Below are 16,056 nucleotides of genomic sequence, written 5' to 3'. Positions count from 1 at the left end.
TAACAAAAACAATACAAGCACAGAAAGTTGATTGAGTGCCTATATGCCACACGCTTTCCCATATATATTGCACCTACATGTCATTTGATTCGAGCCTTTCATTTTGCTGAGAGCTGAGTAGCTTACCCCATTTCATAGGCACGGAAAGTGTGGTTCAGAGAGGAACCTGTTTCGGGAGACAACACAGGTAGGAAGTTATGGCTGGTTAGAGCCAGGATTATCCTCCTTGCTACTATCCCATCCCTTCTCCCAATATGTGTTCCAAACACATTGTTAGAAATTTATATTTGAGGACCATCACCTATCTGTCACTGTGATGCGGGACCTCTGCCACCAGTGTTTCAAATACGAACAGGGTCACCCAAGGTGGACAGGTCTCAGAGGAGTTGCTACACTAAGACAGACTAGGAAGAAAGGCCTGATGATCTCTTTCTGAAAATCAGCCAGGGAAAATTCTGTGCATCACAAGAAACCATTGTGTAATATGGTGCCGGGCGATCAGCCCCCAAGTTTGGAAGGCAACAAGGCACTCAAGCACGTTGGTGATCTGAGGGGGAACAGGACAGGGCAGCAATGTGTTCTCTTGTACACAGGGTCGCCACGAGTCAGAATGGCTTGACAGTCACTAACAACAACTGCATAGTCAAGAGGAAGGACATCTATAAAGCCCATATTGGGATACGTAGGGCTTAAAAGGTTACCGCATCACAGGCTGGCCCCGAAGTACTGTGTGCCACACAGACGTGCCCCATGACTCTCTGTCCTTGTCTACATGTCCATGTTGGTTAAATTTAGGACATGCCTGCAATCGCACAACCCCAAAGCATTTCACATCCGTAAACCTTTTGGATGGGTTTCTGGTTTTGCATTTCTTTTATAAATGACCGTATACTGTATATGCTTTGGCTTTTTCCACACTGAGACCAAACAAAAATGATAATGTACGTTCTTGCAACTCCAAGCACCAATGGCCTCATCAAAACTCTTGTATATACAGCTGTGTCAATATTTAGAAACATAGTCATCTTGGCTGAATTCCAAATACACATAGGATCAAGAGAGAGTCGGTTTTATAGTTACTTCTAGTGGGTGTGATAGGTGATGAAGAGGTATAGTTTCCGGGTTCCTACTCCAAATGTACCCCAGCAATAAGAGATTTCAGTACTCGTTTAAAGGTGGTGTGCTCCACACTTGACAGTAAGGTCAGATTATATTTGTAGATTGAAAATAGAAAAGCCATGTTTGAATTTTGAGATTGAAATACGATGGGCTTCAAAAGGTTCGTGCAAGAATGGAACTGAACGCTAATGACATTTAACTCTGAACTTTTTGAAGCCCTCTCATACTTGTAGTGGCTTTGATATCACTACTGAATGGACTTCAAAGACTACTAATTAGACCAGTCCTTAAAACTTGTCTTATTGTGCCCCTTAATACAATGGGTATTCTTTTAAAGTAAAATATGAACTTTGTTTGCATTATAAGCATGTCTATATTGCAGACTGCTAAAATAATAAGAATTGGGGGGAAAAACCCAGACATCAAAATGCACAGTCTTAAAAAACAGAAAGAAAAGAATTTCATGACTTAAGCTAGCAGATTTTCCATTGCAGCTGGATTTAGACGTGTCTCTTGCACACCCTCGGGAAGGTAGTGAGGAGCAGGCTGACGAGCGTGTGCTGACGAGCGTGCGCTGACTACAAGCTGCCTTCTGCTCCTGCTAATTTGCAGCTAGGTACTCAAGTCTATTTATTCTGCACAGCGTTTCTTAATTTTGGGCTCCAGAGGTCAAAGATTCAGAGATGTGGCTACTCCCTGGGGAGCTGCAGTTGTACTTCCAGGAGTTCTCTTTACTCAGAACCGTCCATCTTCTGCATCAGTGATGGCCCTGCTATGTTTAGGAATGCTGTGAACTTTTAAACCACTTAATAACAAAATGTTAACTCGGATGACATCAGCCTTAAACAAATAGCTCATTTGTTTTACCACTCTGAAAATCTGTCTTCTCCTCCCTGCCCTGCGGTCATGGATGAGCAGGTTAGGAGTGAAAATCCATTCAATCTGGAAATCCCCCTGAGCTGTGATAGACTCCTGGCACATTACTACAGCCTTCTTCCCTGGGTGGGTGGTGGAAGTCCTGACTCCGGGGAACTTTGTCCCCAGGAAGGGAGCTTCTCTTCTCACAAATAGGAGACGCAAGCGTTTAGGTTGCTCTGCTTGTTTTCAGCAGCTCGGGGCACCATGTGGGGTTGACTTTGAGTCGTGGAGAAACCATGTGTGTCAGGGTGCCTGTGCTCTGCTGGCTTCTCAGAGGCTGATTGGTCAGAGGTTGGTGGCCAGGTCTTTCTTTTGAGGTACCCTTGGGGGGACTCCAACCTCTACCCTCCTGGTGATGAGCTGCAGGTGCCCACGGTTTGTACCGCCCGGGGACTCCTATGCCAGTACAATCAGGGGAGTTGATCCTATTTACTAGGACTTTGGGGACTTTGTGAGTCAGAAGAAATAACATCTTACCATGTTCCTACCATATTCTATATCCTGTGTGAAGTTCTTTACCTATGTGGCCTTGCTTATTTTTTTTACAGCCACTGCGATATAATTAAAAACAAAACAAAACCCAACTCACTTCCACTGAGTTGATTCCGACTTACAGCAACTCTGTAGGACAGAGAACTGTCCCTGTGGGTTTTCCAGACTGGGAATCTTTAGGGGAATAGCAAGCCTCCTCTTTCTCCCATGGAGTGGCTGGTAAGTCTGAACTGCTGACATCATGGTTAGCAGGCCCATGTAGTGTAACAAAGGAACCCCTCGAAGGCTCCTCTCCATTTATTGTTGAGGACATTGAGGAAAATAGTGATGACGTGCCAAACCCACCAAGTGAATGGCTGGTTTTCTATTGCCTAAGGTCCAGACTCATTCTGCGACACTGCAGAGATGGAGACAGGCAGCAGAAGAGAGGGTGAGATAGAGGAAGGGAAGAGAAGAGGTATAGAGAAGGAACAAAGAAGATTAATAGGGGAGTCTTTTGAGAAGCAACCAGCAGCTATTTGACTCTCTACAACCAAGGAGTCCTGGTGGCATAGTGGTTATACGTTGGACTGAGAACTGCAAGGTTGGCAGTTTGAAACCACCAGCTGCTGCTCAGGAGAATCTATTCCCATAAAGAGTTAAAGTCTCAGAAACTCAAAGGGGGCAATTCTACCCTGTCCAATAGGGTCGCTATGAGTCGGCATCCACCCACTCCATGGCAGTGTGTTGAGACAACCACGGAAAGGACCAGTTGAAGAGCGACCACAAGGAGGCGAACTTTCCTGTTATCCCTTTGACTCAGGAGATGGAGTCTGGTGCTATTGTCCTGAGAGCCACCATTCTTTCTGTGATGTATTGGATTATCAATCTGGACTCTCAGCCTGTGACTATAATTTCATTTTGGAGGGAGTTCTCTGCTATACTAATGGAGAGGATTAAAGGAGGCTTAAGTCCTGACCTTAGTGGAGGGTGTGAACCTGGTCACACTTTTTGCTTCCTTGGATGGACGGTCTTGCTAAAGCTGCCCTGGTGGAGTAGTGGTTGCGTGTTGGGCTGCTAACATCAAGGTCAGTGGTTTAAGACCACCAGTCACTCCGTGGGAGAAAGACAAGACTTTGATCTTTTGTAAAGAATTACAGTCTCGGAATCCCACGGGGGCAGCTCTACCCTGTTCTGTGTCAGAATGGACTAGATGAGAGTGAACGTGTTCTATGGTCTGTTAAAGGACAAAAGTCACACCTCCATCAAAGCTGTTTCTCTGTGGAAAACAGTGTCTTGGACACAGAGAGAGGAGTGCATTTGAGGTCTCAGTTTGAAGTGGTCGAGGCAGAGACCAGAGGCACGATTCCAACTCACGGCCATCCTATCAGTCAGGGTCTTCAAATCTTGACAAGACTAAAAAGGCTCATCTTTCTCCCTCAGAGCTACTGGTGGTTTGGAACTACTGACCTTGAGGTTAGTAGCCCAGTAACCCATTATGCTACCCAAAGCAGGACCAGCTCAGGTGATTGCTTGGGCTATTGAATCTTCATCTAGTCCCCACCGGTCCCCATTGCTGAAGACGTGGAACTTCCCCAAAGACACTAGATTCTTTGATTCCTAAGTCTAGGCCTTCAAAGGAATCTGATGTCATTTTGGTCTTTGGGATTTTCACCTACAAGGTCAGAAACCTTGGTGGTGCAGTGGTTAAAGTGCTCAGCTGCAAAGGAATTCTGCAAACCAACTGCTTTCTGGGAGAAAGATATGGCTCGCTGCTTCCGTGAAGACCACAGTTTGGGAAACCTTGTGGAGCAGACAGCAAAGGGTTTGGTTTTGAGACCTACAGGGGATACAGCCTATTGTCTTAGGAGACACTTCCCACAGAAGACACCCTGGCGGTTATCAGTTTCAAAGGCCCACTTAGAGACTAGGCAGCTCTTTCTCTCCTCCTGCTGGCCTGCTGCCTCCTGCCTCGACATACACATGTTGGAACGCACATGTCCCACGTGTGCACAGCACAGGTTTCTGCAGGCTGGAACAGGGTCCAGCCTCCTCCAGGAAGCGCTATCTGCCTGGAGATGTCAGAGCAACTCTAATGTGGCATGACTCAGGCCCACATGTCCCCGTGTTTGAATTTCTCCCATTAGGGCAGGTGCACTGATCTTACTTACGGAAAATATGTGCTCTCCCCGCCTCCACACACGTATACCTTCTCCTGGCTCCAATTTCAGAAGAGATTACCAAACCGAACTCACTACAGAAGGTTCTACCACCGATTTCTGGGCGTTCTCTCCTGCTGGCTGCCCAGCTATCCCCCCTCCCCCTCAGATTTCTGTCTGGATATTTAGCCCTTACTTCGATTTTCTCAGCGCTTGGTGTTATCGAACTAAAATTAGAGCCCAGAATTCATCAGCCTTACGGATACAACACTGCAATGATGCCTTTCCAGTTTAATTTTCTCGCGCCCAATCCTTTCTCTTCATTGCAAAATTAAGCGTTCTTTATTGTTTCTTTCTAAGGACCTGCTACATAACCTCGCCGTTAATATCATCTAAAATGGCGTGGCCTGCCTTCCGCTGAGAAAGCTGCCACGAAGCGCCATGGTGCGGAAGGATGAACCCTTGCTTTGGAAAGAGCAGAGAACAGAAAGACGCGCGAGAGCCCCAGTCCGTGCTGGAACCCCTGGTTGTACGACGGATGTGTGGACGTGGAGCCCATGAAACGGCTTATACCAAGGTCTGGCTAGGAAGTGGCTCGTGAGCTCTTGGTTGATGTTCTCTGATGACTTTGACAATTGTTTTTTCTTAAAACAAGGATAGAAAAGAACAGGAAAAAGACAACCCTGACCTAGTAAGGCTATTTTCAGAGTGCTGGAATCATCTGGAACAGAGACAGTTTTAAAGAAAAGGAACTGGGATTCCGTCCACTGATTTGCATATGCCTTGACAGGGTACCGTGGAGTGGCTGCCTTGAAGTCGGTCACCCACGGACGGAGAACAGCAGGTCCGGTGGTTAGTTACGCAGTCACAAAGACTCGATTCGAGTCCCACATGCCAGATGCACCCCTTGGCATGCATCGACAGCCCCCCCCACTTGGATGGATGCCATCACAGATAATAGAGAGCATGCGCCAAGCCATCCCGCTACAGTCGCTCAGCTTCCAAAGCATGCGTGCGCCCCAGGCCGTGAGTCTGTCCTCTGGGACCCCTCCTGGGCGGCGGGGACCCCAGCAGCCGAGGCCGGAAGATGAGGGAGGAGCCGGACGCAGCGCCAAAGGCCCCGGGAGGCAGGCAGGCTGCCTCTCTCCGAATGCTCCTCTCTGGAGAACAGAAATCTCTTTGCGGGAACAGTCCCCTAAGGATCGAATGCGCTCCTGGCTTGCTGGCTTTCTAATTGTGTTTGCACTTCGTTTTGCTGGAACTTGTGCGTAAGCCAATCAGGCAACGGACAGCCATGGCTTCAAAACCATTCTCGGATGAAGCCTCAGCGTGGCAGGGGCTCCTGCATAGTTCTGGTGCCCCCACACTTTGCTAGGCAGGGAGGGCTTTTACGAATTTTTCAATGAAAGGCTATTTTAGTGGGCAGAGGGGACTGGATTCCTGCTTGGTGGCGCGCAGCAGGCCCGAGGATGCTCGAACAGCCCCCGGCACTCCAGTGCGGGCCCTGTGCTGACGTTGAACAGAGTAGCAGTAGACTTGGTGCCCAAGCGCCGAGCCTTTTCCACTTGGATACAGTGTGATTGTGCTGAATCCACCGAAGTCGCGTCCCGGGCTCCTCTCTCATCTCCCCCCCTTCAGCCTCCAAGCCAACTGCGCCCCTCTTCTTGAGTCAAGCAAATGGTCTCACACTCAGAACCCCGTGTTTCCTGCTCTCCAGCCCCATGCGTTGCCCGTACATCAAACCACAGCGCCCTTTAAATTTGAAAACTCACCTTCAAGCCCACCACCTCCTCCAAGCAGCCTCCCCTGATTAAATGTGGATGAAGGAACCTCTGAAGCATGACTGACAAACTCCCACGAAACAAGAACACACACATACACCACACCCCAAAACAAACACAGACACTCACAAAAAGAGAAAATTACACATTCTCTACTTTCAGATTGTATGCTCCTAAAGGGGGCAAGGAGATCAGTTTTATAGTCAGTTAATCGTTTCAGACACCGAGGTCTTGTCAACATTCTCAGGGAGTGCACAGCAAAATCACTTAGCTAGGTCTGTTTTCTCCGACAGATCCTCTCTTTTCTTCCAAACCTCCTTCCTTTCCTTCTCAAGTCTTCTGAATGCATAACTAAAGGGAACGGCTATCACCAGGGGTGGCATAGTGGGGGAAGCATTGGGTGGCTAACTGCAAGGTGGGCAGTTCAAACCCACCTGCCGCTTTGCTGGAGAGGAGACTGCTGCTCGGGTAAAGACCTGCAGTCTCAGGAATCCTGTGGAGCGGGTCTGCTCCGTCCTGTAGGATCACTGTGGTCGGAACTGGCTGCACAGGAGTGGGCTGAGTGAGGTGAGGCAGTCCTCGCAATAACCTGGGCTCCTACACGGCATGATGGGGGAAGAGCTCCTAGCGAGGTCTGGCAGTGCCTTAACCAGAAGGCCTGAATGGGCTTTTTAGGTCCATCATTTCTTGGGCAAGCATGTGGGCTGGGCTAGGGCAGAGGGCTAACGCCTTCTAGCGGAAGCTCTGCTGGAAGCCCACGGGCCAAGGCTGTTTGCTGAGCAGATGATATCCAGTTTCAAATCAAGGGGCAGGAGAGCATCGGGCCCCACAGGAGAGCACAGGACCCCGGGCAGAGCACTGGGTCGGTGGCAATCACATCAGGAAATTAAAATAGAGTCACTCATCAATGGTGCCCTCGCAGGTCGGTGTCAGTGCCACGTGTGGAGAGGTGAGGGACTCGTGGCAAAAATGACCAGAACAAGGAGAAACACAGGATGGAAAGGCAGTAGCTGGCAATTAGAACATGGCCATCAAACACCAGCGCCACAGAAGCTTTCTAGCTACAAAGCCACGGTGTGCAACCCTGAAGCCAGACAGCATGGATTGTGTGGTTATAAAGACGTACCTTCAACTGCAGAACTCAGTTTTATGACACCTTGAATAGAAACAGAAAGGGGCGGTTATAGAATGGACTCAGATACCCTCTCCAGTCTTCTCATAACACACATGCTTCCGAGCTGGATTCTTTTTTTGTGACATTTCAAGAATTTCACTAAGCAAATGTCAATTTCAAAAAGAAACACTTTTCGGGCCCTTGATGAAGTCTCATGGGTGGCTTCATGTTACCACTAAAACCATGTGGGATCTGACATGTTTGGGGACGAGACAGAGGTCAAGGATGCCCGAGTAGCTATTTCTGCTGGGCCGTGGCTGGATACATTCACACCCTGGGGTACCAGCATCTTGTAGCTCCTACGCCTATAGAGATAGATCTCTATCAAATGATAGAGATCATTTGATAGCTGTTGGGAAGTGTTCCTGCTGACATCTGTCTCCACTTGTCACCGATTCTGATTCATAATGACCTCAGTGTCTTAGAGCAGAAGTGCGCCACACAAGGTTTTCAAGGACTGATTGTTCAGAACTAGGTAGCCAGGCCTTTCCTCCAAGTGACTCTAGGTGGAATCGAATCTTTCACTTGCCAGTCAAGCATGTGAGTTGTTGCATCATTAAGGATCTGGTGATGCACTTCCCCCCAAACCGTCATCCACGGTTCTCAACATCCACAAGGCCACCATGGATCGTGATGGGCATGATGGCAGCTGGTGGTGAAATACGGACCATGGTGTGAACCAGCAGCGTTCTTCTCTGGGGTGGTTTTGGCACAAGGCATTTAACAAGGTCGAGCGTGTCCAATTTCCCCACGGCCTGCAGGCCAGAATGTGGAAGGATCACACCTGCTCATGGAGATCTTAACACTACCCAGGAATGGAGAGCCATGTGCCCTTGGTGAGTTTATAGGTGAAAAGGGAAAAGTCACATAAGTTAGCCCCGATGGAATATTTTAATGTAAATAAGCTATGGTTGTGCAACAAAAGTAAAACCAATCGAACACCTCCCAAAGTGTGATAGCAGGGCCACTTTAGGCTGATCAGAAAATCTTCAGTTTCATTGGGGTATCTAGCTGAAATTCGGGTTCCCTTTTAAAATGGGGTTGTTTCAAATTACAAATGAAACAAAAGCCTTTCAATACAAGTAAGCAAAATTGGTCTTAGCAGGACTAGCACTCGTTTCAACTGATTATGCTCACAAAGAGACACGTTTGTTTTTGAGTGTCTTCCCGCAAAAGCCGCTTTCTAAGTTATCCATTGAATTTCACCTTTCCTGCAGAACTGGTGATGTCTGGGAAATGTGTAAGAATGAATTCTCCAGGGGAACAGTGCACATATCGTTACTGTAACATAAATGTATGGACATGCTGATGATACAGTGTCCCGATGAAAGATGTCTAGCACACAATTAGTAAAATGTACAGTACTCTTAATTATAAATTCTGTATAGCCAATTGGTTCTCATGGAATGCTCTTGTTGATTGACTTTGGCCAATTTATGGTTGCGACTCCACTCTAATTTGGCAACATCGTACACTGAGTTGCATCCCAATCTGCTATTTTCCCAATAAACTGTCATTCAATCAAATGTGATATAATATTAAAGAATTTTCACCTTCGTACAGATTATATTAATCAAATTAAAACCTTTCAGCGTCCACATTATGTCAATACCTACACATGGCCAATACTTCATGCTGTCAGTTGATGTCACTGAACATGGAGGCGGGACGCGAGAAAAAGTCACACCAGTAGGCAGTCCTCCCGCCATCCGCCTGCAGTTCATGCAAACAACCCCAAAGGTAGAAATGACTCGAGAAGGTAGCCAAAGACTCAGAAAGCAAGAAACCTTAAGCACCACATTGTTTTGCATCTAATTCATTTACATAAACAATGTACACACATCTGAAGCACACAAAGGGCATAGGAGACCAACAAGCTAGGGGATTGCATGGTTTATAAAAATTGAAAACATTTGTTTCTCATGTAATTAATTGGAAGTTTTTTGTTTTTTTTTAATTAATTGGAAGCTTTAAGATAGGTTAGTTTGTAATAATGGTTGTGCTTAACAAGTGTCCCCATATTCCTGAAACAATGTAACCATTCTTGCAAACTAGCATAATCCAACTCTAGCACATTGTTGTCAGAACTGATACTACTTTCCACTGGGCCCGGAGAATAAAATATTGAATTCCAGAATGCTTCCTGGGATACTTGCAAAAGGGATTATAATTCTATTAGAATTCAATTGAACAAGCCATCTGCTAGTAAGTTTACCATTTATTCTAACTTTATCAGTAATTGAAAAAAATACATAATAAAGCACTTTGGAAATAGCAGTTATTAATAATCAACTAGGAATACGACCTAAGTGGATTTGGCATTCTTTTGATCAGGTAACTAAATCAAGAGGTAAAGTTTCATAAACGTAGTTGGCGTATTAAGCAGTGATCCCAAGCTGTAGACGCTCTAATAGGAAACCAAGTCAGAATAGAAATTCTTCATCAATATTGATTTTTATCAATAAAGAGTGTGAACACATGCCATTGAAATGAAAAGCTAACCATTAACGTCCAGACCATTCTGGACGGAGAGGAGGGTGGTGGTGCAGTGGTGCCCAGCAGTGTAGTTACTGTGTTAGAACAAGAAGTAAATGAAACAACAAACAAAAGGCTGGCCCTAGAACCCCAATGATAAACATTTTAATAAAAAAACATTAGTGATTCATTAGCTCTAGAGAAGCTTATTATTATTTTAAATCAGGCATTTCCCCATAGGAGAGTAGAGGCTTTTTTATTGTAAAATATATTGTATCGTGAGAATCTAGAATTACCTAGATCATAATGGGAGTAGAAAGCCCATCTTTCTCCTGCGGAGTGGCTGGTGGTTTCAAACTGTGGATTTTGAGGTTAGCTCTCTATCTGTAATGCGAATGTTGATATTATACCAAAACTGCAGTAGGGGATCGTCATCGTTTATATTAAAATTTGAAGATTTAAGAAATGATTGCTGTTGATATTAAAAAGCTGCACATATGGAAGATAAACAAAGGGCCATCTGACTGAGAAACAACAAAGCCCACCTGGAAGAAGCACACCAGCCTGTAAGATGACAAGGCGGTGAAGGGGTCAGGTATCAGGCATCAAAGACAAAAAAAAAAAAATCATAGCATTGTGAATGAGGGGGAGTGTAGAGTGGGGACCCAGGGCCCATCCGGGGGGAAATTGGACATCCCCTTGCAGAAGGGCTGCGGGGAGGAGAGGAGCAAATCAGAGTGCAGTGTAGTAACGATGAAATATGCAAATTTTCCTCTAGTTCTTAAATACTTCCTCCACCCCACTATCATGATCCCAATTCTACCTTACATATCTGGCTGGACCGGAGGATGTGCACTGGCACAGATAGGAACTGGAAACACAGTGAACCCAGGACAGATGAACACCCCCAGGACCAGTGGAGAGAATGGCGATGGCGGGAGGGTGGAGGGAAGGAGAGGGAGAAAGGGGGAACAGAGGACAAGGTCTACATGTGGCCTCCTCCCTGGGGGACGGACAGCGGAGAAGTGGGTGAGGGAGATGTTGGATGGGGTAAGATATGATAAAATAATAATGATTTATAAATTATCAGGGGTTTGCGGGGAGGGGGGAGAGGGGAAGGAGGGGAAAAATGAGCTGACATCAAGGGCTCAAGTGGAAAGCGGGTGTTGTAAGAATGATGAAGTCAACATATGTACTAATGTGCTGGACACAAATGATGTATGTACAGATTGTGATGAGTTGTATGAGCCCCTAATAAAATGATTATTTAATTAAAAAAAAAGCTGCACATAGCAGTGCTGACTTCCCAGGCACAGACATAGTAGACAGTGTGTGGTGAGTGGTAGACAAGGCACTGCTTTGAATTCAACGTCAGCCATAGTGTGTGTGTGCACACACACACACACACACACACACACACACACACACACACACGGGATCCCAGCACTGCCCTCTCATCATTCCTCTTAGTCTGTAGAAGTATTTGAAAACAGAAAAAAGAAAAAGAAAATGAACGTTGTCTCCTCACAGTATCTTCAGTGCAGCAGCCTCCCTAAGCAGTAGGGAATGCATGCAGACCAAGTCCATTGTCACCCTGAACCTCGGAGCCAGTCACTAACCAGGTATTCCCTCTGCAGGGAACCTCCATTTCCAAAACCCATTCGTCCATTTTCACCTACGGTTAAATTAAATCGATCTGAAATTATTTATAGGCAGAAGGGTCAAATTAAAAGAGTTCCTGCTGAAGTGTGGCTAACTAAGGCTCACTAAAACTTCCAATGACATCTTCATGATTTTGAAATAAAAACAAAATATTAACCTTGACCTACAATACCCTTTATGACTGCTAGCTGACTATTTGTTCTACTTCATCTGATGTGACTGTTTCCCTCGTTCCGGGGCCTCCACCACTTTTCTCACTGTGCTTTGCAAACGCCAGTCCCTTGCTGCCTCAGGGCTGGTGCAACAGCTTCCTCGGGCTTAAATGCACTTCCGTAGACCTGCAAGCTCTCCCTACAGCTAGAATGTTAAAATGTGGAAGGCATTCCCAAGAAGTACCTTTATCTAGTACTTGGGGGTAATATTATACCCTGAATGGACTTCAAAGAATATTAGCTGATAGATTTTATATCCAAATATCTCCAGTGCCTGCATTTCTCTCGTCTCCATTGCTATTACCCTAGGTTAAACAATCACAGCAATGTTCACACAAATCTGTAAGATAAGGTGGCTCTCTATGGGAAGAAGAGTTAAAAAGAAATAATCCATTTTTAATATCCTGTATTAATTCCCATGCTGCAACTGGCATGACCTTCTCAATAGGCTGATCCAATTATAGGAGCCCTGGTAGCGTAGTGGTTATGAGTTGGGCAGCTAGTCTTAAAATCCATAGTTTGAAACCACCAGCCACTGCGGGAGACAGATGGGCTTTCTACTCCCATTATCAGTTAGTCTTCGAAATTCACAGGGGGCAGTTCTACCCTGTCCTATAGACTTGTTATGAGTTTGCATGGACTTAATGGGTTTTGGGGTAATCTAATTATGGAGCTCTTGTGGCATAGTGGTTATGCATTGGGTTGCCAGCAACAAGGTTAGCAGTTCAAAAGCACCAGCCACTCTGCAGGAGAAACATGGGCCTTTCTACTCCCATAAAGAGTTATAGTCTTGCATTGGGCCTCTCCTCATGTACTCCCTCAATTCAAGAAGACTTTAGTCTAATAACTTGGCATTTCGTGATGCTCAGCTTCCCGACATGATCACTGAAGACAGATGCGTGCATAAGCAAATGTGGTGAAGAAAGCTGTTGGTGCCTGGCTATCAAAAGATATAGTGTCTGGGGTCTTAAAGGCTTGAAGATAAACCCGTGGCCATCTAGCTGAGAAACAACCAAGCCCACATGGAAGAAGCACACCAGCCTGTGTGATCACGAGGTGTCAATGGGATCAGATATCAGACATTAAAGACCCAGAACAAAAAATCCTATTGATGTGAATAAGGGGAGCGTGACGGGAGACCCAAATTCCATCTGTAGACAATTGGACATCCCCTTTCAGAAGGGTCACCAAGAAGAGACAAGCCAGTCAGGGTAAAGTATAGCACTGATGAAACATACAACCTTCCTCTAGTTCTTTAGTGCTCCTGCCTCCCCCCTCCTTACCTCACTATCATGACCTCAATTCCACCTTACAGATCTGGCTAGTGCACGGGTACAGATAAGAGCTCGCAACACAGGGAATCCAGGACAGTTAAACCTCTCAGGACCAATAATGAGAGTAGTGATGCCAAGGAGGGGAAGGGGAAGGTGGTGGGAGAAAGAGGGAACCGATCACAATGATGGACATATAACCCCTTCCCAGGAAAATGGAAAACAGAAAAGTGGGTGAAGGAAGACAGTGGTCAGTGTAAAACATGAAAACAACAAAAAAAGATAAATTATCAAGGGTTCATGAGGGAGGGAGGGTAGTAGAGGGGGAGATGAGAAGCTGATACCAAGGGCTCAAGTGGAAAAAAATGTTTTGAAAATGATGGCAACATATGTACAAATGTGTTTGACACAGTGGATGTATGTATGGATTGTGATAAGAGCTGTAAGAGCTCCCAATAAAATGATTTTTTAGAAAAAAAAACAAACAAAACCCCAAAACAGAGTTATAATCTTGGAACCCCACCAGGGCAGTTCTACCCTGTCCTATAGGGTTACTATGAGTTGGCATTGACTTGGTGGCCGTGAGAATCTAATTATGTGTACTTCCCCTCACCTCACCTTGAACATCTTACATGTCGTCTCCTTGTTTTTAAGATAACCATGCAAAGCTTTATCACGGTCTGCAAAGCCCTGCATGATAGACTAAAAATCAACCACTGGTTCTTGTATTAAGAGGTGGGGGTCATGTCCACTCTCATTGACTCTGGGCAGGTTCTAGGACTGCTTTGACCTGTAGGACACAATGGAAGTGGCACTGTGTCTGTCTGTGCCCAGATCTTAGAAACAGCCAGCTGCCTCTCTCTGTCTCTTGGAACCCGCCCTCTGTGAACCCACCAGGCTAGAAGTCCTGAGACTCTTGATGGAGAGACCACATTCAGACAATCTGCAAATCTCAGCTGAACCTAGACTTCAGGTTGTTCCTGTCACGCAGGTATGTGCATTAAACCGTCTTGGACTCTCCAGATCGGCTGAACACCATCAAGTACCCTTCGTTTGCCAAGAAAAAACCAAAAGGAACAGTGACCTGGCTTCGGAAACCCTAGGGAGCAGTTCTGCTCTCTCCTGCAGGTGGCTACGGATCAGAATGGACTTCACGGCTGTCGGCTTGGGCTTTAATCCTAACTGGATTTCTGATTTACAGACTTGTGAGATATAATAGCACAGTGCTGATTTTCAGTCTCCAATGTTTAGAAACAGTTCTTTTTTTTTTTTTCTTCACACGGGAAGAGAAAAATGGAGAATGTTTTGGTTCCTGGAAGTCAGATGCAGCCATAAGAAAAATGAAAAACGCAGGGCCTTTGCTGTGAGTCTGGGAAGAAGTTAAGTGGTGGAGGGCTTTGCGGAGAATAGTGGAGAAGGCGGGGAGGGCAGGGAGAAAACTGTCACTGGAGGTTGGTGAAAAGACAATCTTTTTTATGCCATAAAATAAAATGGAAATAGAGCATACATGTAAGAATTCACAGGCATTGGTAAGGAGATTTCCAGGCAGAATGCTGAAATACCAATTGGCTTTTAAAAATGGCTGCATATTATAAGATACACATAGGGATAAGCTAAAAAAACAACTGCTCAGATATTTTCAATCAAAATTTGAAGGAAATAGAGCTAGAACTTGTTGGCTTAACACCCTCCCCCCAAACAACAACAACAACAACAACACATATTCCTAGCATCTCTAAAGGCAGAAGACTCAATGTAAGAAGTTCATTCAGGGTGAAGATCATCTTACAAGTGTGGGTGTAGAAATTCTTCTTTTCCTTTTCTCTGACTTGAGAAGTTGTGCCTCAGAGAGCTTGTAAAATAGACCCAAAGGCTTCTAAGAACCCTAAATGTGTAACAGCACCCTGACTCAAAGGAAGGCTTGTCCTGCAGAGATTTGTGGACTTCTGTTTTGCATAATGGAGTGAACCCTAATGAGTTTCACAGGAAGCCCACAGAGATGTCCAGAGAATTCTACTGATGGAACCTCATCAGCTTGGACAAAAATGGACAGAGGAAGTTCAAAAGGAAAAGATGGCCTACAGGCCCAAAATTTCTATGGGCAGGAAATAGGTTAAGAAGATCCTTCCCCTGTCAAAAGCTATTTCCTATGGATACAGGCTAACTCAAAGGTATAGCCAACAGTTCAGAGAGTGGAGCCAATAGCCGTGGAGGATTCATCCTAGAGAGCGGGACTGGGCTTCCCAAGTAAGGAGCTGGCATTGTGTGGATTTCAATAGTGCTTTGGACCAGGGGAGAAGCCCGGGCTGTAGTGTTGGTGCTGTCAGCTAAATGTTGGACATCTAACTATACCACTGGAGGTTCCAACCCCAGAACTGCTCCACGGTACAAAGACAAGGCTACCTGCTCCCTTAAACACTTACAGCCTTGGAAACCCCTACATAGAGTTGATAAGAGTTGGAGTTGACTTTATAGCAATATAACAGACCAGGGATTGCTATCTACTTCCTGTTCTTCCCATCTTTGAATGAGAGTGTTTTGTTGATGCTGTTTAATTTGTGAGTCATTACTGTATAGGAGTAAGTCAAAACATACTGTACCTAGGGCACCATTTCATACACCCACGGGCTAATTCCAACAGAGCACATTTAAATACGTCTCTGTGACCAGTGGATGGCTGTGCATAAATGCCTTCAGTAATGCCAATGCAGCAATACACTCGTTACCGGAGACGAGCAAGACCGTGCCTGGCCACCGGTCCCCACTGCTCTGAAAGGGATCATATGACAAGATTCTGGAGGGAGTCGGAGTAAA

General features: G+C 45.7%; 1 protein-coding gene across 2 annotated transcripts in view; it reads right to left on the bottom strand.

Annotated features, from left to right (window-relative positions):
- DLGAP1 (DLG associated protein 1) overlaps positions 1-16,056 on the bottom strand; it is a 931,603-nt gene that overhangs the window by 119,271 nt on the left and 796,276 nt on the right. The window contains exon 7 of one of the 2 annotated variants that reach the window (XM_030887282.2): positions 7,575-7,604. The exons of the other annotated variant lie outside the window; for it this stretch is intronic. Coding sequence (XP_030743142.1) covers positions 7,575-7,604 — 30 coding nt within the window. The remainder of the gene's footprint in view (positions 1-7,574; positions 7,605-16,056) is intronic. 2 annotated transcript variants of the gene reach the window in all.

Source organism: Echinops telfairi, unplaced genomic scaffold (genome assembly GCF_000313985.2).
Source record: "Echinops telfairi isolate 266 unplaced genomic scaffold, ASM31398v2 ScPeMD7_7400;HRSCAF=8409, whole genome shotgun sequence".
Taxonomy (NCBI): domain Eukaryota; kingdom Metazoa; phylum Chordata; class Mammalia; order Afrosoricida; family Tenrecidae; genus Echinops; species Echinops telfairi.
This window is presented reverse-complemented; position numbering and strand designations above follow the sequence as displayed.